This window comes from Abramis brama, assembly GCF_963993115.1.
Source record: "Abramis brama genome assembly, chromosome: 16".
Lineage (NCBI taxonomy): Eukaryota > Metazoa > Chordata > Actinopteri > Cypriniformes > Leuciscidae > Abramis > Abramis brama.
Window position 1 is genome coordinate 23,074,725 of NC_139978.1, and position 24,459 is coordinate 23,099,183.

Here is a 24,459-nt window from a genome sequence, read left to right on the forward strand (position 1 = left end):
GAGCACTGAGGAAGATTCTTTTGAAGAATGTAAAGGCTCATGTGAAACATATGAACATGCACTTCAATTCGCAGATAAAAACAATTCAATTTTATCAGACATTACAAGCCCTAATACACCTTGATTTCTTTGCAAGTCATTTGGATAAAAGCATCTGCTGAGTGTATGTAAAATGTAAAAACACAAATGAAGTGCTTTGCATATTGTACTTACCATGTCAATCACAGAGCACAGGCACATGCAAACACTTCACATTTAACAAAAAAAAAAAGAAAAAGAAAGAAATTTCCAATTTCTTTTTAGAACCAATATGTTTTATGTATACAGTATGTAATTCTAATATCCACCTTTTGAGCTGCTAAACATTTTCCTCTAACCTCCTTCAGTTTAACAACAAATAATGTTATAATTAAATACAAAAAAAACTTAAATATAATTTCTTAAATAATGTGTGTCCTATGAACGTAACTTAACAGTGAGCAGTCAACCATTTTAGTGTTACAAATATGTGCAGTTTAAACCACAGGCACGGGACAAACAAAAGAACAGACTTGTCTTCGTGTCTCTGTGTCCACGGATAACAAAGTTTTCAGACATTTGTCTGTATTATGCAAGTCACTCAACAGTAAATGTTCACAGAACAGAAGTGTGAACACTTATTGAGGATGTCTGGTAAATTCAGTCACCAAAAAACAAACAAGTCCTGAATCGGAGTAGCCAGTCGAAATAAAAATCACCAGACTTTGTATGACGGATCTTTGTAAAAGTACCCTTTCAAAACAAACAGCACTACCTGTTTATAAACTGTGAAGCAAGTGATTTTGTACAATGGCAGAGGATTCAGGCTGATGATGTCTCGTGAATTTGTTGAATGTCTCTCAGTATTGATCTACACTGCACTGGTGTCTTCATTGGGTTTGACTGGCTTGGTGCCGGGTGGAACTGGGATGGGACGCCGTTTACGCTTTGTTACCTTGCCGCTCTGCCCGTTTACAATACCCTGAGCCATGCCCTCCATATCCTCCACACCAATATTAATGGCTTCTGCCAGCTCCTTCCTAGTCACAGATACAAACTGTGGATCCTCAGCAAGGAGTCTAGACCACCATCTCTCAGTGCCTGCGGATTAATGGAAAATACATCTTAATAGTCTTCCCTGAGAAGGTCTGTAATGAATGTACAGTACATGAGATGTAGTTTACCTGCTGAATGAGTTTGTCGGTGGCTGGTGAAGCTTCTGTTGCTGCTCTCTGGTTCTTTGATGCTCCATATGAGGGATTATATGGGAACTGAGAGAGTCACACACACAGACAGTTGTCAGGAATATCAAAAAGTCACCGTACTGTGTTCAGCTAAGGATATGCAACATTTGTCCACACCTGTGTGATATCAGTCCTCACAGTGAAATCTGAAAGCTGTCTGTCATCAACGCTTGAGGCTCCGCCCACATACAAACGGGAGTCTCCTATTGGTTGCACAGGAAATAATGTCATTTATACAATAAAATGTGTAGATTACTGTCAATATAATGATTATCAATGCAATTTCTTCATGGTATGATGATTATGATAGGCTTGATAGATTAATATATTTTGAATGTTAAAGTTTGGGGTCAAAATGTTTTAATGTTTTGAAGGAAGTATCTTATGCTCACCAAGACTGCATTTAAACAGCAATATTTTGATATATTTATTATTGTGATGGCAAAGCTGAATTTTCAGCATCATTACTCCAGTCTTCAGAGTCACATGATCCTTCAGAAATTATTCTAATATACTGATTTGCTGCTCAAGAAACATTTCTTATTATTATCAATGTTAAAAACAGTTGTCCTGCTTATTATTTTTGGTACAGTAGACTCTTTTTATTCAGGATTATTAAATGAATAGAAAGTTCATTTCAAAGTACTTTTGATCAATTTAATGTGTCCTTGCGGATTAAAAGTATTAATTTATTTTTTCAAATGAAAAAATCGTATTGTCCCCAAACCTACTGTATAAGGAGGCATTTGTTATACTGCATTTAATTAAAATTAAATAATAACATTTAATAAAAAAAAGAAAACAGTACTTTTAATGTACTACTGTAAAACAAATGACTGCATCATTACAGTCAGTAATGAGAATCATTAGGGTATAAAATATAGTGGATTGTCTTGACAATAATATCACAATGGAAAATAAATGTATTCATTTTATAATTGTTTCTATTTTTCTTTGATCACCTACTGTTTTCACTCATGTCCTCGTATGAATAGTTTCTGGTTGCAGTAGTTGACAGAGACTCGCTCTCAAAAGTAAACCTGGATGACATCCTAAAAAAACATCAGATGAGCATAATGACCATTACAGATACACATTAAGTGCACTTTTTCATTAAAGTTATCTTCACTCACTCTTCAATGAATTTGGCATTGTTATTGGTGTTGGTTTTCGTTGGCATGTTATCAGGGAAGAACTCAGTGTTTGGGAGGAAGACGGAGTCTGGAGGGGACTCTACATCCTCCAGTCGAGTCTCAGCAAACTGCAGGGGCCTCTGGCTGGTCATCTGTGTGGAGAGGGGGCTGCTGGGCTCAGAGGAGAAGGGGTCCACGTTGATCCCAAACAGACCACCAGTCCGCTGCATAGATAGAGACACAGAGGATGTAAGTCCAGAAGGATGTCTATATCTACATTTATCTATTTCCTTAAGAAGATGCTTTACTGCAGACCCTATAGATGCCGTCCTCTCCTCCCTCCAAGGCACGGTCCATCTCATCCTCAGCGATCAGGTCACCTGAGATGGCCCTGTGCAGTTCGGGTGCTGCCTCCTCCTCGATGCTGCGCAGACCTGCCTGCAAAACCAGAGCAGCACATGGACAGGGTAGGAGAGCGAAGCAAATAGTATCGTTTTATTTCACCGCTGGAAAGAGGAATGTGTATTTAAATTGGGTCATTTATGTAGTTGAAATGTGAAATTATTTGTGTCTTCTAGACTGAGAAAAGCCAGAAAATGTATTTTTGGCTCATGTGGATGAAAGACAACAACTCCCAGAATGCACTTGCTTCGTTGCCCTACGAGGCCACTCCCAAGCCACGCCTACCGGTTACAGAGGGCAGTATTGGAAGAAATGATACAACTAGGCTACTAGTTGACTGGAAACTGAAAAGACACTGTTTTATCGTGAGATCCCATTTGATCCCATATGAGCGGGTTGAAAACATACGGAACCAGCTTCTACTACTGGCTGTAGTCTCTAGCCTCTGGCCAAAAAAGCCTCAGATGGCGCAAAATGATGATTTTTTGCGTCATCTGAGTTTTTTTTCCAGACACTCAATACAGAAATCTCTCGTCTCAGGGGGACATGAGTGAGGGAAGCACAGTCATTCGAAAATACTACCGGGTTTCTACTGATACAAAGCTTAATGCTAATCGGTGAAGTATCCCTTTAAGTATTTTTCTATCTTTAAAATAATGCCACTTGGTTTGATATTTACTGCAGGTATGTATCATAAAGTGCACCTTAATCTCATCAGTGTTCTTCTTGGTGGGCCTGTACCCGTAGTATTCCTCCTGCCGCTTCATAAACTTGCGGAAATGTTCCTGAATCAGGAAGGTGGCATAGAACTTTCCAACGGTGACTTCATCCTCTGCAGCCAATAGAATCACATTTTAGTCAGACATGGATCATTGTTGAAATTTGACACTTGACATGAATGAGTCCAATGACTTCACCTCCAATGGGCGGAATGACCTGGTCCAACAACTTCATACTGGTCCGTTTCCAGATCGATTTAATGATGGCCCTCAGCTCCTCATTGGCCTGCTCAAAGTTTCCTAACAGAAAAATGTCAGTTAAATACTATGCCGAGAAATTAACTGCTAACTAAATTTGATTTCAATTCCACACCTTCAGTTTTAATTTTCAGAGCTGTTCTGACCAGTGCGAAGAGTGTGGCGTTGAAGGTCACTGTGCCGTCACTGTTCAGCGGCATGTTCATGGAAATCAGGCGCTGAGGTGGAAGTTCAAAATACATTTTAAAAATGCATGTAGAAATACACTTCAAATCAAAAGACTGGAGTCAGTAAGACTTTTTAAATAATAATAAATAAATATTAAATAAAAAATAAATAATAAATGTTTCTTCAAATCAGCATACTAGAATTATTTCAGTAGGTTCATGTGACACTGAAGACTGGAGTAATGGCTGCTAAAAATTCAGCTTTGCCATCACAGGAATAAATTACGTTTTAAAATATATTCAAATAGAACACAGTTATTTTAAATTATAATAACATTTCATATTAAATGTTGTCTTGAGCATAAGAAAACATTAAAAACATTTAAAAATCTTACCAACCCCAAACTTTTGAATGGTAGTGTACGTTCAACAAAACCAAAAAAGTAATACCAATTCTCTTACCTTACATGCTGAGCGATGGGGACAAAATTTACCAAAACCTAATGGTGGTTGGATCCTCCGCAGGAGAGTGACTACATCCAGATGTTTGATTCGTCCCCTTTATAAGGACAGTAGACAATGTATTCATAAAATTCATAAAATGTTAACAACATCCAAGAAGCACAAAGCTACATGATAAGATGTCATTAGCATTGGAGTCTCATGTGATTTAACTCACGTTGCTTCAGGATCATACTCCGCCCAGATCTTCTTGAACTCATCCAAGTGATGCGGACCGAGGATTGACCAGTCGTGAGTGAGGTAGTCAAAATTGTTCATAATGACAGCCACAAACAAATTGATAACCTACCAAGAAGAGAATGATTTCAACAATGTTGGATACAGTATTTAGAGTTGTTTTCCATGTAAAAACGTATCTCTGCTAAACATCAATAAAATCCTATTGTATTTGAACTTTCTTGAGAAAAAAAAGAGCTCCATTATTTGCTTACCAAAAATGCACACAGCATGTAAAAGCTGATGAAGTAGCAGACAGAAATGCTGGATCCGCAGGTATACTCCTCTCCAGGGCCGTAGTCCGATTTGGGGTCGCAGAGCTTCCCGTACATAGAGGCTAGCATGACGTTAGGCCACTGCTCTCCAGTGGCAACACTGTGAACCCACACATTGACAAGTTAGCTGATTATTCAACAACAACAAAAATGCTATTTCATCTTTTCAGAGTTGCACTATATGAGCTCTCAAGCTGAGATTGCATAAAATGGTTTGCAAAGAATGACTTGCATTAGAGAACAAACAAGCAAAAAATAATTTCCCTAAGTGCATGACTTACCGAAACAATACCAAAACAGCTTGGGGGAAAGTTTGGAAATTGTTGTTGCGGTTAATCTCTGTACCATCGACCAGGGCTATTTTACCAAACATCTATAGAGAGGAGGAGAAAGAAAGAGGAAGAATGAAAATTGGAGAAAAGATTATAACAAGAAGGAGATCAAAAACAGGACATTTAAACAACTCAGAGAAACCAGATAAGGGAAGCTCACCTGCATCCCTATGACAGCATAGATGAAGAAGAGCATGACAATGAGAAGAGCCACATGAGGCAGTGCCTGAAGGAGGAACACAACATCATTTAATGTAAGAAACATCCGCTTAAAGCTAAAGCAAGGTTTACTTTTCATAAAACCTTTCCATCGTTTTCGAAAGAAGTCTCTTATGTCTCTTAGTCTCTCATGGCTCCATTTATTTGATCACAAACACAGCAAAACATATAATCAGGATTCTTTGATGATTAGAAAGTTCGAAAGAACAGCATATATTTGAAATAGAAATCTTTTGTAACATTATACATGTCTTTATTATATCTTTTGAACAATTTAATGCACCTGAATATATAATTTCTTTAAAAAAAAAAAACATCACTCTGACTGTTTGGTCCCCAAACATTTTCGTTTTCTTTTGTGATCAAGTTGTTGATTTGTAATTCTCTTGTCTTACCTGGAAGGACTTAATAAAGGTCCAGAGAAGGTTCCTGATCCCCTCTGAGCGATTGAGCAGTTTAATGAGACGCAGCACACGGAACAGCCGGAAGAATGTGATGGAAACTCTGACATTCTCTGCATCCTGTAATAGAGTAAAATAGAGATAAATATTTAGCTCCACCTAACAAACAAATCAAATGCTAAAAGTTTTAGACATTTGAAAAAGTGTTTAAAAAGAAAACAAACCAGGAAAATGTACTTACAGCAATTGCCTGCATTGGATTCACTTCCTGAAAAATATAATATAATATAATATAATATAATAATAAAAAAAATACATAGCAACACCATAATGTGGTATCATGCATAGTAGATCTTTTGTGTATATTTAAGCTTTTAAATAAAATGCAGTCAAGACACACACTTTACCTAAATCATACCCCTTTAAATCAGACTATTTAGGCAAGCAAATGGGACTAAAACAAAAATGAATTTAAAAAAAAAAACTTTTTAGAAAGCTTTTAATCCATTAGTAAGAATCTGTTGATTGAGCTCAAGATTATTAATGGCTATCTAACACATTCAGTTCTCCTTGTTCATCTTGAATGAGATAATTTGAGTGGTGTGTGTTTTCACAGTAGTCCAATGCAGTGCAGAATGATATTTACAGCACAACCATGTAGACACCAGATTCCTCCGCTGGTCTCCAGCGCAGCCTGAGGGAAACAGAGAGATGAAAGGTGTGAATGTAGTGCATGAGAGAAACGGCAATGCATCTTGGGAATCAGAGACAAACATCAACATAACATCACAATGGATCACACTTCCAAAACAAGTTGGTTATTTATATAGGCAATAAAAAGTGCATCAAATCACTCTCGGGGATGTGCAGCAGTGTGTATTAAGCAGCTGTGAAAGATGGGAAGAGGGTGGTTCATTAACAAGTGAAATGAATCATGAAAATGAGCCCATCAATGGCCACTGATGAGTGAAGTTGGTTGGATGAAAAGAAAATCGAGCTGGAGCTGATGAAATCGGTACCTCCTGTGCACTAATGCTGATATTGACTGCTTGCTGTGGTCTGTGCTTCATGTATCGCTAAATACGGGTTTAAAATACAAGCCATTGTTGGTCGCCGTTCGAAATGCTTAACTTTTTGTAGAGACATTTACAAAACATTTAAATCACTGCGACAATATTTTTACATAATTGCGTAGCCTCGAATATTTGCCATACTCACATCAACCTCACTGAGGACCACGTCCACGACACTACCGACCACGATGACGAAATCAAACACATTCCAAGGGTCTCCAAAGTAACCCTGTATGAAGACGCACAAAATACCAACAATGTATTAAAATATAGCACATCTTCTTATTCAGAGTTTCATATTGAGGAAGCAGGAGTACCTTTGCTTTGAATGCAATGAGTTTGACAACCATCTCGCCAGTGAACAGGACAGTGAAGATGAGGTTAAGAGTGTCAGAGAGTTTGGTTATGTGATCGGACTGGTTGCAGTGCTATACCACAGAGAGAAGAGAGACAAGAGATGAACAAAGCAGACATTTTTGTATTATGAAATATTATATAGACTGAACATTGTTCTGACCAACATACTGACTGAATAGAACAATAAAGCTTTACTTTAAAATCATGGTTGTAGATAATGGTAAATGATAAGGGTTTTTAATGGTTTTATAATGGTCTTTGAACTCAAAGATAGTTAATATTACATGGAGCAATAAAATTACATAATATCCATGTGACTCCAGTGGTTTAACCTCAATCTTATAAAGCGACGCAAGTGCTTTGTTTGCAAAAAAAAACATTATTAACCAGTTTATTTATGAAAATATTTACCTGCAATTCAGTAGGGGGAGCACCACGACGTATGCGTGTTGTATTGACTCAATACTGGTAGTTGTTCCGTGAACTCGCTATAGAGGTATGTAGAGGTAAATTATGTTTTTTTTTGCGCAAACAAAGCATCTGCGTCGCTTAATAAGATTGAGGTTAAACACCTGGAGTCACATGGATTACTTTAATAATGTCTTTCCTATTGTTCTGGACCTTGAATGTGTAAATTGTGTTGCTCCCAATGGAGGGACTGAAAGCTCGGATTTCATCAAAAATATCTTCATTTGTGTTCCGGAGATGAACGAAGGACTTATGAGTGTGGAACATCATGAGTTAATGACAGAACTTACCCTTTAAGTATCTTTAAAAAAATCTAACTGACCCCAAACATTTTTACAGTAGTGTACATAACTAGTTGTAAATAAATGTAACTGCTTTTTAACTGCTTACCTGCATTCCAAGACACAGTGTGTTGAGCATGATGAGAAAGAACATGAGATACTCAAAGTAGCAGGAGGTCACGAAGTACCACACACGGTACTGATGCCTGTTCTTCGGAATGTAGCATTTGAGGGGTCGCGCTTTCAGCGCGTACTGCACACATTGACGCTGGTGAGGGGTGAGACAGCAAGAAAAAATGATTGTGAAAATCCCCAAAACACAATGCATGGCCATCATAAACCTGATAGTGTAAATACAATAATAGTGGAGTTAAAGGAAAAATCTTTTGGTCAAATTTTATGGATCAAGTCCCATGTGAATAATAACATCAGAGAGCAACCGTCTCATGCTAGTTACCTGGTTCTTGTCCAGCTCGCAGTTCTTGTATTCCTGCTCTCCTTGTTTTTGAAAAGTGATGATGATGAAGCCCACAAAGATGTTCATCATGAAGAAAGCAATGATGATGATGTAGATGATAAAGAATATGGAGATTCCCACACGATTATTGTACAAAGGACCTGTGTCCACTGCATTAGAGTCTATGGCCCTATAGAGGATCCTGTTGAAAATGAGTGAAGGAAGGTTTTGTGTGTGTAACATGTTATTGACAGATGAAACAATATTTTAAGTGTAACTCAAATTATAGTCACATGAAGATCTTAATAGGATGAGATTTTTCGCACACTCACTCTGGCCAGCCCTCAAATGTGGAAATGGTAAAGAGAGCCAGCATGCCGTTCAGCACATTGTCAAAGTTGAAGTCGCTGTTGACCCACTGGCGGTTATGGACCTCCGTGTCATGAAGAGAATTTTGCACATGCTTTAAAAATGTTCCCCTAAGAACAACCAAAAGCAAGAGACATGTTTTAGATACTTATCAGCAGCAACATGAGGAGGAAAAAGCAAAGAAATGTGGCTAAAAATACTCACTGACACTCCTCTGCTGTCTTTTGTAAGGGGTCCGTACAATAGAACAATTTCCCCTGAATAAAGATAAAACATTCAGCATTCAATAGCTTTCTTTCATTTCAAAACACAGTGTTTTATAGCACAATATGGAGGTTGTCTCACCTTGAAGAGCTGCACTCCTATGCAGGCGAACATGAAATCCAAGAGCATGGTGACTAAGACGATATTACCAATGGTCTTTATAGCCACAAACATACACTGGACCACGTGCTGGAGAGGGGAATTTAAGTATATTTAGTGCCTAACATGATAATGCTTTTAAGATTGCTTAAGTACTAATGCAACCATTTAATATCCACATTTAAAATGTCCTCAAAATTGTTTTGATGGCAGTTATCCATATATAAATTCACAGACAAATGCCACATCACAAATCAAAGCAGCTTTTTAGTTAGGATGCTGAACACATACACACCTTTAACCCTTTGGCTCTGTTGATGGCCCTTAGAGGTCTTAGTACCCTCAACACCCTGAGAATCTTCACCACTGAGATGGTACTAGACCTGCAATCCATTAATGCAGTCCAATTATTGGTCTTGACTGAATATTAATAAAAAAAATGAAACCAGCAAAAACATTAACATATTTCACTAATTTGTTTACTAAAATACTACCAACAAAATTCACAATATCTTTCATTAACTACACGTTAACATGTGAAGTAAGTTGCTATATGTGTTTGATTCACTAAAAGAAATGACTCACATGAGTCATTCATTCAGGAATCATTTAGACTACACTGGTCACGCTGGATTTGCTACAAAGAATCAGCTAATAAAAGTAATTTGTCTGGGAATAGTTTTGAGTACATTGGTCATGCTAAGTGTTTTTGGTTCACTAAAAAAAACGATTAATAAGAGTAATTTATTCCAGAATAATTTGGACTACATTGGTCGCACTATGTGTTTCTGGTTAATTAAAAGCTACTGGCTCATATGAGTCATTCATTCCAGAAACATCTGGACCATGTTGGTAACGCTTGTTTTTTTTTTTTGTTCAGAAATTGGATGACACTGTATGCTGTGTGTTTCTGATTAGTTAAAAAGAACTGGCTCATAAGAGTCATTCGTTCAGGAATCACACTACACTGGCCGTGCTGTATGTATTTGATTCACCAAATAGAATCGGGTCATTTGAGTCATTCATTCACAAATTGGATTACACTGTTTGTACCGTACATCTCACTCTATAGATTAATTAGGAGTGTTGCTAAATAGTAAAACAGCCACTAAATAGAAGTGCAGATAATGTTCATCAGAGCAAAAATGCATGTGTGTGAATGGTTAACTGATTTTTTATGCTTTATTTGACGGGCTGTCTTTGTAGTTTATATCCAATATTAATAATGTTCCTTGTTTGAAACAAAAAATGTCTTTGTCAAAGCGATGATAGCTGCTTTATCCAACAAAGAGTGGGGGTGATGCTTAAACAGCATAAAATATTATTGAACTTACTCCATGCCCATGGACAAGAGGGAAACACCCACAACAATGAGATCTAGAATGTTGAAGGAGTTTCGGCAGAAAGAGCCAGTATGCAGGAACGCTCCATAAACCGTCATCTAAAAATACACAGGTCAATTCTGAATTACATGTCAGGCAAACCACAAATCTGAAAGTTAAATAATGTTGACAAGCATGTTACCTTCAGCACAATCTCAATGGTGAAGACAGTCGTGAAGACAATGTCTGCATAAGCCAAGACCTGTGAGATGAATGAATGAACGCAGATTTTTATGAACGGATAACTAAAAGTTCAGTCAAAGCAATACAGTAATCAAAATGTTGGTACCTTGTTTCGGAAAGAACGGGGGTCGATGGGGTCTTCAGCAGCCAGGGAGATACTGCTGAGGAGGATGAAGAGGAGGATGATGTTGGTGAAGGTGGTGTGGTTGATGATCCTGTGGCAAAGCTTCCGGAACCTTTCAACAGAGAGCATCAGTTACTAACCACTGACAGCAAATCACTAACACTTCATTTTGAGGCCATTTGTTAGGCACAGTTCAAGTATAGTCCTAAATTTAGTTTCTACATTGTAATAAAAAACAGGGCATAAAGTCTAACTTGTTCTGTGGGCCAAAGATGAAAAAGGAGCTGGCCTCGGGCATGGGCACCACTGTCTCCTTGAGCTGCAAGTCGGCCATGGGTCTGGGTCTGGGGCTGATAGGGATCTCTGGTTCAACTTCCTCATCATCACCTGAGCAGGCGTGATGGATTACAGCTCAGTCAACTCAAAAACATCACATACATTCACAGATCTATGTGCGTATTTGTGATCCACTAAGATTTTGATTAGTGTTGATGCTGTACATATCATTTAGTTTTGCACAGCTCAAGAACCACATGAAAATAGCCAGCAGTGTGGTTTGAAATGTGCTCCATAAATGAGCTTGGAGGCTGGAGCTAATAATACATTTTACTTAATAATAGATCAGCTATCTTTGAACTTCATCCTTTACATGTTTAGAGATGTAGTGTGTGCGGTGTCAGCATTTTATGAAGTGCAGAGCCCTCAGATGTTATTTAAACCTTACCTGGAAAGTCTGCAGGAGGAAAGGGGTCCTTCACTTCATTAACATTTGATTCAAACTCATCTATTTTGAGCTGGAGGCAAACACATAATGAAACTGGTTTAGGCAGTTGAATTTGATGTGGCTGATTGAAGATCCAATGTGCTGTTGCATTTTGGATCATCTTGACAGTATTAGCTAGAAGACCAACTAGTAAAGCATTGCAGAAGGTTTATGTAAAATAAGCAATGCTCTGAGAGGTGTCAAACATACCTTGGCTGTGGTGGACATTCCCTCAGCTTTCCTGGCCTCCATCAGTCTCTTAGCCACCAGGGCCTTCTCCTCCTCACTCTTCTCTGGTAATATTCTTAGTGATATTGCAAAATATTATTACAATTTAAAATAACTGTTTTCTATTTTAATACACTTCAAAATGTCATTTATTTTTGTGCATGCATTACTATCAGTGTCGTCAGTGTCACATAGGGGTGTGCGATATCACGATTTTTGTCTCCACGGTCTGCTTTTGAAGAAATATCGTAGTATCTTGCTACAGTGTATTCTATCAGTTGCAGTTCTGGCGCCTCCGCCCCAACATACTGTACAATGCGACGTACACCACATCACATGTTAACGCAGAGGTCGAGTTACACTCACAGGATACTGCAATTCACAAAAGTTCATCATATGAAATGTTCTCAGACAGCAAATTCCTTCTCTGAGAAAGTAAAAAATATCAGAAAGGCGATCAGCATATCCTCGTGTGGCACTGAGGTAAGACAGATCAGAACACATCCTCAGAAAGTCTGATTTTGAAGAAATGAATGCTAACATTTTGGAAGAAACAGTACAGCACCTTAAAACATCAACCTGCGCCCTTGACACACTCCCCACTTCCTTTTTCAAAAGTGTGTTAAACTGCTTAGAAGCAGATCTCCTAGAAGTGGTAAACTCCTCACTTCTCTCTGGGAATTTTCCAAAGTCCCTTAAAACTGCAGTTGTCAAGCCCCTCATGAAAAAGAGCAATCTGGATAGCAACATATTGAGCAATTACAGACCAATCTCAAATCTTCCTTTCATAGGAAAGATCATTGAAAAAGTTGTCTTCAATCAGCTGAACAACTTCCTAATCTCAAATGGATACTTTGACAATTTTCAGTCTGGTTTCCGACCACATCACAGCACAGAGACAGCGCTCATAAAGATAATAAACGATATTCTGTTAAATAGTGATACAAGCAAAACATCAATTCTGGTACTACTCGACCTCAGTGCTGCATTTGACACTGTCGATCATAACATACAGGCTCTTGACAGGCTGGAAAACTGGGTCGGGCTTTCTGGGATAGCCCTAAAATGGTTTAGGTCATACTTAGGAGGGAGAGGTTATTATGTGAGTATAGGTGACCATAAGTCTGAATAGACATCCATGACATGCAGAGTCCCTCAAGGCTCAATGCTTGCGCCACTCCTGTTCAACCTGTACATGCTCCCACTGAGCCAAATAATGAGAAAGAACCAAGTTGCTTACCACAGCTATGCAGACGACACACATATCTACTTAGCCCTATCGCCTAATGATTACAGCCCCATTGAATTTCTTCAGTTAAACAATGACAAAACTGAAGTCATTGCGTTTGGAAACAAAGATGAAGGTCTCAAGATGAAGGTCTCAAGGTGAATGCATACCTTGACGCTAGGGGTCAAACAACTAAAAAATCAATTCAGGAATCTTGGTGTGACTCTGGAGTCAGACCTTAGTTGCAGTAGTCATGTCAAAGCAATAACTAAATCAGCATATCATCTGAAAAATATTGCAAGAATTAGATGCTTTGTTTCCAGACAAGACTTAGAAAAACTTGTTCATGCTTTCATCACCAGCAGGGTGGATTATTGTAATGGACTCCTCACTGGCCTTCCCAAAAAGACCACAAGACAGTTGCAGCTCATACAGAACGCTGCTTCCAGGATTCTGAGCAGAACCAGAAAATATGAACACATCACACCAGTCCTCAGATCTTTACACTGGCTCCCAGTTACATTTAGGATTGATTTTAAAGTATTATTACTGGTATATAAATTACTCAATGGCCTAGGACCTCAATACATTGCAGATATGCTCACAATATAAATGCCAGCTATACTATGCCAGCCACAGCTGGAACCAGCTTCCAGAAGAGATCAGATGTGCTCCTACAGTAGTCACATTCAAATCCAGACTCAAAACACATCTGTTTAGCTGTGCATTTACTGAATGAGTACTGTGCCAGTACATCCAGGGTCTGTGGTAGAGTAGCGAGTTTGATGTGTAATTAAACTCGAGGTTCTGTGGGGTGCGGACTGGATCGATTCTATTCCTAGAGCTTCCAAACTAATGGGTTTTTGGGGTGTGGACTGATGGGGCAGTGAACCCGAGGTTACCCCGTGAGTCAGTCCTAGAGCTCCTCCTGTCCGATTTTAGGGGAAAATCGGGTCCATCGGAGATGTCCAATAGATTTCTTAGGGGCACCAAAAGAACACCACAGACACAGTGCAATCACCATGGGAAAATCTCAGAGTAAAACTGGGAATTGTGCCAGATGAGAAGTTTATCTATGTATCGTCTTTTTACTCTTTTAATTAGGGGTTCAAGCACGAAGTGCTGAAACCCTATTGTAATTGCTCTGATTTTTAGGGGTTCAAGCACGAAGTGCTGAAACCCTATTGTAATCGTCCTGATTTTTATTATTATTATTTTTCCGCCATAAAACGCATCGTGCAGCCCAAACCGTAAGACCTAGAGACTTGAAACTTTGCCAGATGGTAGTACTATTGCTCGCTACTCAGATACACGGACTCAGCCCAATCGGCCCATAGGTGGCGCTATAGCAATCAAAAGCGCAAAACTGCTCAGAACTCCCAGACCGTAAGGCGTAGCTTCAAGTGTCTTATATCATTGAAATCCAGAGCTCCTGAAGAAAAAAACGTATATCTCCGATTTCATTTCCGCCATGATAGATTTTTCGCCATTTTGAATTTTGTCAAAAACCTACTTTTGCGAACTAGTCCCTGGTTTTTCGCCCGATCGGAACCAAACCAGTGCGGAATTGTTCTCTGGAGTCTGAAGATCAATAATTATCGAAAAAAAGTTGAAATTTCGATTAATGGTCGCTAGGGGGTGCAAAATTAACGTTGTGGGAGGAGCCTATTTTACTAAAATGGCTATAACTCAAGAAGTAATTAAGTAAACTTCACCAAACTTGGAACACATGTGTAAGAGGTCAATCTGAGGTCACAGTAAAAAAATTGCGTCGATTGGCCACATGGTGGCGCTATAAAACAAATAAAAACATATAGACAACTGACCGTTTTTCCGAATGACTTGAAATTTGGTATGCAGTGTCTTGGCCCAAGGGGCCATGTATGTCTAAAAGGATATTGGCGTATCTCGAAAAACATGGCTGCCATTGGCCAATGAGGTTTGAGCATCGTTAACGAAGTCCGATCGGAGCGAAACTCGATGGGCATGTTCGGCTCAAGCCCCTAGAGGTCTGTAAGAATTTTGAAAGAAATCGGCCACTAGTTGGCGCTAACGAGTTTTAAGGCTCTGTAATCACGTGGTGTTACACTTATCATCACAAAATGCATATCATTTGATAGATCTGCTCATGCTGAACAACTTTGCCTCAAGAACCATCACTGTCAATCAAACTGTTCATTAAATATTCATGAATATGTTAAAAACCTACTTTTGCGAACTAGTCCCTGGTTTTTCGCCCGATCAGAACCAGACCAGTCTAGGACAATTCTCTGGACTCTCTAGATCAATAATTATCGAAAAAAAGTTGAACTTTTGCATTTTTCGCATGGGTATAATTGGGTCATAAAGAAAATGGGCGTGGCAAAATGCACTCAAAAGCCTATAAATCCTAAACGAAAACTCAGAACTTCACGAAAATTGGTGAGCATATGTGCCACAACATCATTAACAAGCATGCAAAATATCATGGAGATCGGACTATAGGTGGCGCTATAACTGTTAAAAAGCTTGCCTGTATTGGCTGTAAATGGACTTTTCCATCTATTATTTCAGTGGTTAAAAGCTTTCTAAACAAATCTTAATGTCTTAAATGCTTATGTGCTTAAAGGCCTTAAATGCTTGAACCCCGATAAATGCTGCTTGCAGCTTTAATTATTATTATTATTTTCCCCTAAAACGCATCGTGCAGCCCAAACCGTAAATGCTGGAGACTTGAAACTCAGCCAAATGGTAGTCCTCAATTTGGGGAGAACCTATCAAAGTATGGCCCCGATTGGTCAATAGGTGGCGCTATAGCAAGCAAAAGTATGAAATCAGCCATAACTCCTAGACGGTTTGTCATAGAATCAAGTGTCTTATATCACTGTAATCCTTGGCTCAAGACGGTCAAAACGTATATCTCCGATTTCATTTCCGCCTGGGAAAATTTTCCGCCATTTTGAATTTTCTCAAAAACCTACTTTTGCAAACTAGTCCTAGGTTTTTCGTCCGATTGGAACCAAACCAATGCAGAAATGTTCTCTGGAGTCTGAATATCAATAATTATCGAAAAAATGTTGAAATTTCGATTCATGGACGTTAGGGGGCGTCAAAACGTACGTTGTGGGAGGAGCCTATTTTACTAAAACGGCTATAACTCGAGAAATAAATGAGTTATCTTCACCAAACTCGGTACACATGTGTAATAGTTCAATTTGAGGTCACAGTGAAAAAATCGCGACAATTGAACAGTAGGTGGCGCTATAACTTGAAAAAAACATGGAAAGGGCTATAACCACCTGACCGTTTGTCCGATTGACTTGAAAATTGGTATGCAGTGTCTTGGTCCAAGGTGCCATGTATGTCTATGAGGACATTGACGTATCTCAAAAAACATGGCCGCCATCGGCCAATGAAGTTTGAGCACCTATTAGACAAGGTTAACGGAGGCTGATCGGAACGAAACTCGATGGGCATGTTCGGCTCATGGCCCTAGAGGTCTGTAAGAATTTTGAAAGAAATCGGCCACTAGTTGGCGCTAACGAGTTTTATGGCTCTGTAATCACGTGGTGTTACACTTATAGTCACATTATGCATATCATTTGATAGATCTACTCATGCTGAACAACTTTGCCTCAAGAACCATTGCTGTCAATCAAACCGTTCATTAAATATTCGTGAACATGTTAAAAACCTACTTTTGCGAACTAGTCATAGGTTTTTCGCCCGATCGGAACCAGACCAGTCTAGGGCAATTCTCTGGACTCTCTAGATCAATAATTATCGAAAAAAAGTAGAAATTTTGCTTTTGTTTGGCTATAACATGATCATTTAGAAAATGGGCGTGTCAAAATACACTCAAACGTTTATAAATCATAAATAAAAACTCAGAACTTTACAAAAATTGATGAGCACATGTGACATAACATGCTAAAGAAGCATGGGAATTTTTATGGAGATTGGACCATAGGTGGCGCTATAACTGTTAAAAAGCTTTAAAACAATATATATTCTATGGTAAATTGCCTGTATTGGCTGTAAATGGTGTTTTCCATTTATGATCTTATAATTTTCAAATCATAATGTTCAAATCTAGTGCAGTACAATTCTCTGGACTCTCTAGATCAATAATTATCAGAAAAAGTATAACTTCTTCATTTGGATGGCTATAATAGAGTCACTTCAATATGTAGCCTTGACCAAGTGTCCCCAAAAGCCTATATCTTTTAAATATCTTTCAGATCTAGTCAGAACATGTTACTCTTAACAAGCATGAAAAATTTCAGACAGATCGGACAAAATTTGCCTCTATAACAGTTAAAAAGGTAAAAATGATATAACATGGCATATTAAGCCAATAAGTGGTATTGTACTGCCCCCTGCTGTCATTTAATCATACTACTCCCTAATATTGTTATATAATTCATATTTAGACTTTATAAAATCATTATTTTAACATTTACAATCACATTTTGTCAAAATGCATCTATTGGAGTGTTACTATTGACAATTGTTTTACATTTAGAAAACGAAAGTAAAACCTTGTCCGCCATTTAGGCCACGCCCCCCCCCCAGTACAAATTCACTCATAACTCGAAAACGGAAAGTCGCCGCGCGCTCAAATTTTGATGGTAAGGACCTCTCCGGGCTCTTGATCGAAACGTAGCTCCCGGCCCCAATCGCCCAAAAACACCGCGATGGTCTCATTCAACAGGGCTCCTCAAGCACTATCTATGCTCTGAGGTTTAGAATTTTTCGCCATCTGGTTCCCGAGATATAAGTGAAAAAACTAATTCCCATTCATTCACTTCAATTGTAAGATGGAGGCTGTAATTCCACTGTTGTCAACTAGAGGGAGCAGCAGTATTAGACATAGTATTAATCTTTTTATCAGCTTTCAGCTTTGGCCAACAAGCAAATGCTTAAAGCTATTTATTATTATTATTATGGACTGATAATACAGATCACAAAGAAATATGTGAAATGGTTAGACCATTAAAAGATATTTTCACAATAACATCCCAAAAACATTGAAAACATATTTGTCTTTGTGTGTGTGTGTGTCTGTGTGTGTCTGTGTGTGTAAGCATGCTTAATGGAAAGAACATGGAGAAACTGCTTTGTTTTACTGGTGGATAAAAAAGTATTTCAAATGAAAGTGAGTCAATTAGTGGTCTTCTACTGCCCTCTGCAGGACATTCTACTTATTAAAATATTTTTACCTGTGCTTTTGCATACATTTTTAGACTATATAAAATTGCTTGCATGAAAATCACCTATTATAACACAATCATGTTTTGTCAGTTTATCACTTCATTTGTACTGAGCTCTCAGTTTGAACAATTCTGCCTCTCAGTGATTAATTTGAAATCTGAAAATGGTGTTATACAGAGGAGATTTGCAATTATCATTTTGTTACCTATCTTTTGTTTAAAATATCTACATCTACAACCAAATGTGTTTGCATGTGTGTGTTGAAGCATGGTTAGTGTATTAAGTATTATTGTTTAAGTATTATTGTTTTCATTTACATTTTAACCACCAGAAGACCACTCATTGCTTCATTCTGCTTACTAAAATATTATTTTCCATTTAGTTTCCATTTGAAATATTGTTTAAACTTTATAAAATCATTAAAATAACATTTCAAATCATATTTTGTCTGTTTATAAATCCCACAGACTCACATTGGCTGCAATACTAATGTTTTTGAAAGACACAGACCTGATAGTCTAATCTTTGTGTATTGTGCATATAGTATTGATATTATTACTATTGCAAATCATGTTATTGTAACTCATATCTTAACAGAATATTATTTGTAATTTTAATTCTTTATTTCTTAATTGTTTTTTTCTGATTACTACAGATATTATCAACAAAGATATCAACTACACCTTCACTTTTAATATTGATAAGCTGCACACACAGCGCAATCACACACCCACTAATGCATTCAAATAAATGTAATCTTACTGTGCTACTTTATTTGTACATGATTAGAATGAACAGACATCTAAGAATATTTTTCTTCTTTTGTTAAAGCCACTTCAGACTACAAGTAAGCATTATATTACTAATCAACTATTTTAAAGGTGCCATACAATTGAAAACTGTATTTATCTTGGCATAGTTGAATGGTAAGAGTTCTGGACATGGAACTGACATACCGTGAGCCTCAAACACCATTGTTTCCTCCTTCATGTGTAAATCTCCTGTTTGCAAAAGACCGCTGAAAAATGAGTGAATTACAGCATAACACTGACTGTGACGTTGGAGTCGGGATCATTCATATTTATACCCCCCCAATTTGCATATACCAGCCCATGTTCTAGGCCAGGCAGTGTTAACGTGGACCTGCACAGCCGAATCATCAGAAGTTCTGCAGGTATTGTGAAGAAGCAAGCAAGGACAATAGTGAAAATGTCAGATCATGGATATAAATGTTATGTTCGAGGCTGTGCTGCGGATTTCAGAACTTTTCATTCCCTTCCCACAAAAGAGAACTGCCAACAGGCATGGTTGATTTTTACAACAGGATACCTCACCATTTTAATTCAAAGCTGTTAGTTTGCTCTGCCCATTTCACCACTGACAGTTTTTCTAACCTGGGACAATATCAAGCAGGTTTCGCTCATCGTTTGATACTGAAGAAGGGGGCAGTTCCAACTAATGTTATATTTCCATTACAACCCCTACCGCAAGCAGAAAGTAACGTTACTGATTTTATCCACTACTTGACTGTTGAAGACATTTCTGTTTCAGAGATATCAGAGAACAATTTAAAATATATCAATGCATTCTACGGCACCTTTAAAATAATTATTTAAAATGGAGATCAGGCCATAACATCACAAAAACATGAAAAGGGCTATAACCACCTGACCATTAGTTCGATTGACTTTAAAATTGGCATGCAGTGTCTTGGTCCAAGGTGCCATGTATGTCTATGCTGCCATAGGCCAATAAAGTTTGTGCACCTCTTAGACAAGGTTAACGAAGGCCGATCGGAACGAAACTCGGTGGGCATGTTCGACTCGTGGCCCTAGAGGTCTGTAAGAATTTTGAAAGAAATCAGCCACTAGTTGACGCTAACAGGTTTTACGGCTTTGTAATCACGTGATGCATGTCATTTGATAGATCTCCTCATACTGAACAACTTTGCCTCAAAAACTACTGCTGTCAATTAATTTGTTCATTAAATACTTGCGATTATGTTAAAAACCTACTTTTGCGAACTAGTCCTATGTTTTTCACCCGATCGGAAATATACCAGTGCAGTACAATTCTCTGGACTCTCTAGATCAATAATTATATAAAAAACTTAAACTTTACCCATTGGGTAGCCATAATAGGATCATTTAGAAAATGTGTATGGCAAAAAACACTCAAAAGCCTGTAAATCCTAAACGAAAACTCAGACAACTCACTAAACTGCCTTCTGTGCTTAAAGACCCTAAATGCTTGAACCCCGCTAAATGCTGCTTGCAGCTTTAATTAATTTTATAACTGTATCATATATCTCTATTCATTTCTTTTATAACTGCTTTAATTTTCCTTCCTTTTATTTTGTGATTATTTTAATTCCTTTCTGTAAAGCACTTTGAATTGCCATAGTGTATGAAATGTGCTATATAAATAAACTTGCCTTGCCTTGCCTATTTGCATGACTTTAAAGCCTTGCTAGTTAAACATTTGTCCATGCCGCTTTACCATCACAGGAATAAATTACATTTTTACATTATAGAAATATATTAAAATACAAAAAAGTTATTTTAATTTGTAATAATATTGTGACATTTAGTTTTGGGTTTTGTTTCATGTTCATGTTTCAATTGTATCTTGTCTAGTTTTGTTTGTGTAAAATCACTCACTGCTCTGATAACTTTAATAGTATCTTTAATAAGTATCAATGTATAATTGATATATTGGTATGGTAAGTCTATGTAGTGTTTACTTTTATTTAATTTCTTTCTTGAATGCTTCTGTTAAATACACCTACTGTAGCTGAAAAAATAAAGCACTGTTTATTTAATTTGTATATTATATGTTGTGTATATGTAATGTGTATCTTTTTTCTTATCTTTTAATAACAAAGAAAATAATGACAAAGATTTTTATCTTCACCACTTTGGCCTAAATGTCTGTAATTCTTTTTTATTTCATATTTTGGCTTTGTTTTTAAAATAGGGACATTAGTTTGGCTATAATGCTCAGTCACTTGCAAAATAGTAAAACCAACATGAAAATGAATCGTGATTTTCATGAAAAAAAATCGTGATATGATATTTTTGCCATATCGCCCACCCCTAGTGTCACATGATACTTCTGAAATCATTCCAATATGCTGATTTGGAATTGAAGATTTATTTGAAATTTAAAACTTTTATAACATTATAATTGTCTTCACTGTGTCTTTTGATCAATTTAATGCATCTTTGCTAAATAAAAGTATGAATTTCTTTAAAAAACAAAACTTTTTGAACAGAAGTGTGTTTAAATACTGTACATTTTCTCTTACTTCATGAGTTTCCTTCGGGCTTTCTCCTCTGCTTTCTCTTTTTGTGCTGCTGTCAGACTCTCAGCCTCGGCTAGATTGTCCACAGCAATGGCCAAGAAGACATTCAAGAGAACGACTGATCAACAGCTTGCTAAGGAACAGGCCAAACACCTTTATCACAACAATATAACATTACTGGATCTGAAACACTTCCCACTTAGCAGCAGAAACATTGGCAAATGTACAATTTATTTTAAGTGCTTTGCTATATGCTATTAAAAAAACCATACTGCATTTCCATTGATCATCTCCAAGCATTTCTGGTAAATGCATACCAGAGACACAAAAATAATGACATGCTTCAAAAGGATACAGTTTCCACAGAAATATAGAATTATGAAGTAAATGCTGACAAGAATTCCTGGGGATTGAGGTCCACCATGAGCCATGATTCCATTGTACATGATTGTGTCCCACTCCTCTCCGGTTAGGACCTGAACATAAAGGCCAACTTCACATAAACAGCTTCCGTAATCAGAGAACAATGTCAATAAAATAGCAGTCGGAGTACCTGGAACACACTGATGAGGGCCTGTGGGAAGTTGTCAAAGTTACTGCGCTGAACCACTCTGTCAGGGAAATTGAATTTCCCACCGAACACCTGCATACCCAGGAGGGCAAAGATGACGATGAAGAGGAAGAGGAGCAGGAGCAGGGAGGCGATGGATTTCACTGAGTTTAGAAGGGATGCCACTAAGTTATTAAGTGATGTCCAGTACCTAAAGATCAGTGAGAAAACAGCAACCTTGGTGGAGGAAACAGGCATTTTGTGTATGGGAGGTCATTTATTGTAGAAAAAAAAAATGATTATTAATAATAATAATAACAATAATAGTGTCAGTAATTTTAACAGAAATAAAAATGAATAATAATTTATTTAATGAATTAATGTATGTTATATTTAAGACAGCAACATGTATTATCACACAGTAAAATATTGTTACAATTATGCTTTATAAGTAAAAACAGTTCTTGTGATTTGTTGCAGGAAAATAAGTTAAGACGGGTAAGATTTGGAAATTAAGACAAATCAATTTTATAAATATTATTATAAGGAAACTTAACTTAAACAAAGTTTAATATTGTTGTCTATTAGTGTAGGTTTAAATAAGTGAACATACTTTGTGAGCTTGAATAAGCGTAGGAGTCGTATGCATCTCATCACAGAGATCCCCAGTGGTGTCATGATGCCTGACACGACCAGGAAGATCTCCAGTAGTCCAATCGTGACCACAAAGCAGTCAAATCGGTTGAAGATGGACATAAAGTAGGCTCTCAGACCAAACGCATACATCTTCATAACCATCTCAATCGTGAAACAGATGAGCAGGATTACATTTGCAGTGTCTGCAAACAGCAAAATTGATCAGCATATTAGACTTAGTATAGGCAATATTCCCCAAATTATATATGAAGTTATTGGATGATTCTACTTTAAAGATTCCTTACAACAACCAACAAACTAAATAGGAGTTGGAATGCATTGCTTTATGGAACAGACCTTGAAAACTTGTTAAGCCCTCAGTCTGGTTATGATGCTCCGTCGCAATGACCAGAGTGTTGAGTAACACAACAAGGAGAACCCACCAGTAGAAGAATTTAGCTTTCACCCAGCCATGACACTTCCTCCGTAAAACGATGTTCCAATGGCGTGCAATACGGCTGTTGTTTTCACAGTGAGACCATGGAGAATCAGTCTTCAGTTGAATCATGATTAAAAATGTTGTTTTTGATTGCATACTCACTAGAAGTAGACCACCTTGTTGATCCCCTCAATCTGGTATAAACTATCTGTCTCTGAATTAGTGTCCTTTCTAAGAAGAAGAAGTGCTGGAGAGTAAATAGAAGTAGTAAGAAACTTTGATGATGCTGTTCTTGCGCTTTTAGACAAACATACATTAAAATTACCATTTGTATGACGATAGATAGATAGATAGATAGATAGATAGATAGATAGATAGATAGATAGATAGATAGATAGATAGATAGATAAACAGACAGATAAGTAGACAGATAAACCGTATAGCACCATTACCCTCAGAATCTCCATCCATAACTTCAGCAAGAGTAATCCATTCCATGTATCCTTTCAGATCCTCATCCATTTGTTGTGTCTCTCGTAGCTTTTGGTACTCTCCTCGGGACCGTGATTTCTCCCTCTCCTTAGTAAACTCCCTGTAGAGAGAAAAAACTAATCTCAATTAGGCCATTTAGCGTTGAATTTGCTGAAATGGCAGCATGGTCATGTGATATTCTTGCATATGTCTTACAAGTAGCTTAGATGAACCATTGAGCAGCTGGTATTTAAACTGTTCATTAAAAACTTTAATTAAAAGACCTAATACCCGCTCAGTACTCCAAGGACGAGGTTGAGGATGAAGAAGGCGCCCAGCAGTATCAGAGTCAGGAAGAAGATCCAGGGCCAGTCATTCCCCATGGCATCATTAATCTGAAACATCGAATCATCACAATATTTGATTTTGTCAAACATGAGATAAGGATTTAGTGTTCGTTTTATGTTTTATGTAGTTTAGTCATTTTAAATGATCGTAAATTGCGTTCCAGACAGACTTGTGCATTCGTGTTGGCAATTTTTCAGTGACTCCTTTTGCAGGTTACATCTTTCCAGCAATAGGTGGCGATAATCAAAACGTTTCTAAACGTTTAATCAAAAAGGAGTGAGTAATCAAAATGATTCATTGAGAGATTAAATACTACATGTATTTCTTGGCTATGTG

General features: G+C 37.5%; 1 protein-coding gene across 1 annotated transcript in view; it reads right to left on the reverse strand.

The window, feature by feature from the left end:
• The window catches only part of cacna1sb (calcium channel, voltage-dependent, L type, alpha 1S subunit, b), a 35,056-nt gene that overhangs the window by 3,236 nt on the left and 7,361 nt on the right, over positions 1 to 24,459 (reverse strand). Inside the window, 40 exon segments of the mRNA XM_084138496.1 lie at positions 7 to 1,095; positions 1,098 to 1,119; positions 1,203 to 1,289; positions 1,380 to 1,465; positions 2,229 to 2,314; positions 2,396 to 2,619; positions 2,711 to 2,833; positions 3,502 to 3,629; positions 3,715 to 3,816; positions 3,890 to 3,992; positions 4,404 to 4,500; positions 4,621 to 4,748; positions 4,895 to 5,054; positions 5,236 to 5,327; positions 5,447 to 5,512; positions 5,901 to 6,026; positions 6,148 to 6,174; positions 6,553 to 6,600; positions 7,125 to 7,208; positions 7,297 to 7,407; positions 8,195 to 8,353; positions 8,543 to 8,744; positions 8,875 to 9,021; positions 9,116 to 9,168; positions 9,257 to 9,364; positions 9,570 to 9,657; positions 10,609 to 10,715; positions 10,799 to 10,858; positions 10,946 to 11,075; positions 11,218 to 11,350; positions 11,688 to 11,757; positions 11,937 to 12,030; positions 21,683 to 21,797; positions 22,035 to 22,155; positions 22,233 to 22,440; positions 22,843 to 23,068; positions 23,223 to 23,383; positions 23,467 to 23,551; positions 23,757 to 23,896; positions 24,067 to 24,170. Coding sequence (XP_083994622.1) covers positions 890 to 1,095; positions 1,098 to 1,119; positions 1,203 to 1,289; positions 1,380 to 1,465; positions 2,229 to 2,314; positions 2,396 to 2,619; positions 2,711 to 2,833; positions 3,502 to 3,629; positions 3,715 to 3,816; positions 3,890 to 3,992; positions 4,404 to 4,500; positions 4,621 to 4,748; positions 4,895 to 5,054; positions 5,236 to 5,327; positions 5,447 to 5,512; positions 5,901 to 6,026; positions 6,148 to 6,174; positions 6,553 to 6,600; positions 7,125 to 7,208; positions 7,297 to 7,407; positions 8,195 to 8,353; positions 8,543 to 8,744; positions 8,875 to 9,021; positions 9,116 to 9,168; positions 9,257 to 9,364; positions 9,570 to 9,657; positions 10,609 to 10,715; positions 10,799 to 10,858; positions 10,946 to 11,075; positions 11,218 to 11,350; positions 11,688 to 11,757; positions 11,937 to 12,030; positions 21,683 to 21,797; positions 22,035 to 22,155; positions 22,233 to 22,440; positions 22,843 to 23,068; positions 23,223 to 23,383; positions 23,467 to 23,551; positions 23,757 to 23,896; positions 24,067 to 24,170 — 4,617 coding nt within the window. The 3' untranslated portion in view covers positions 7 to 889.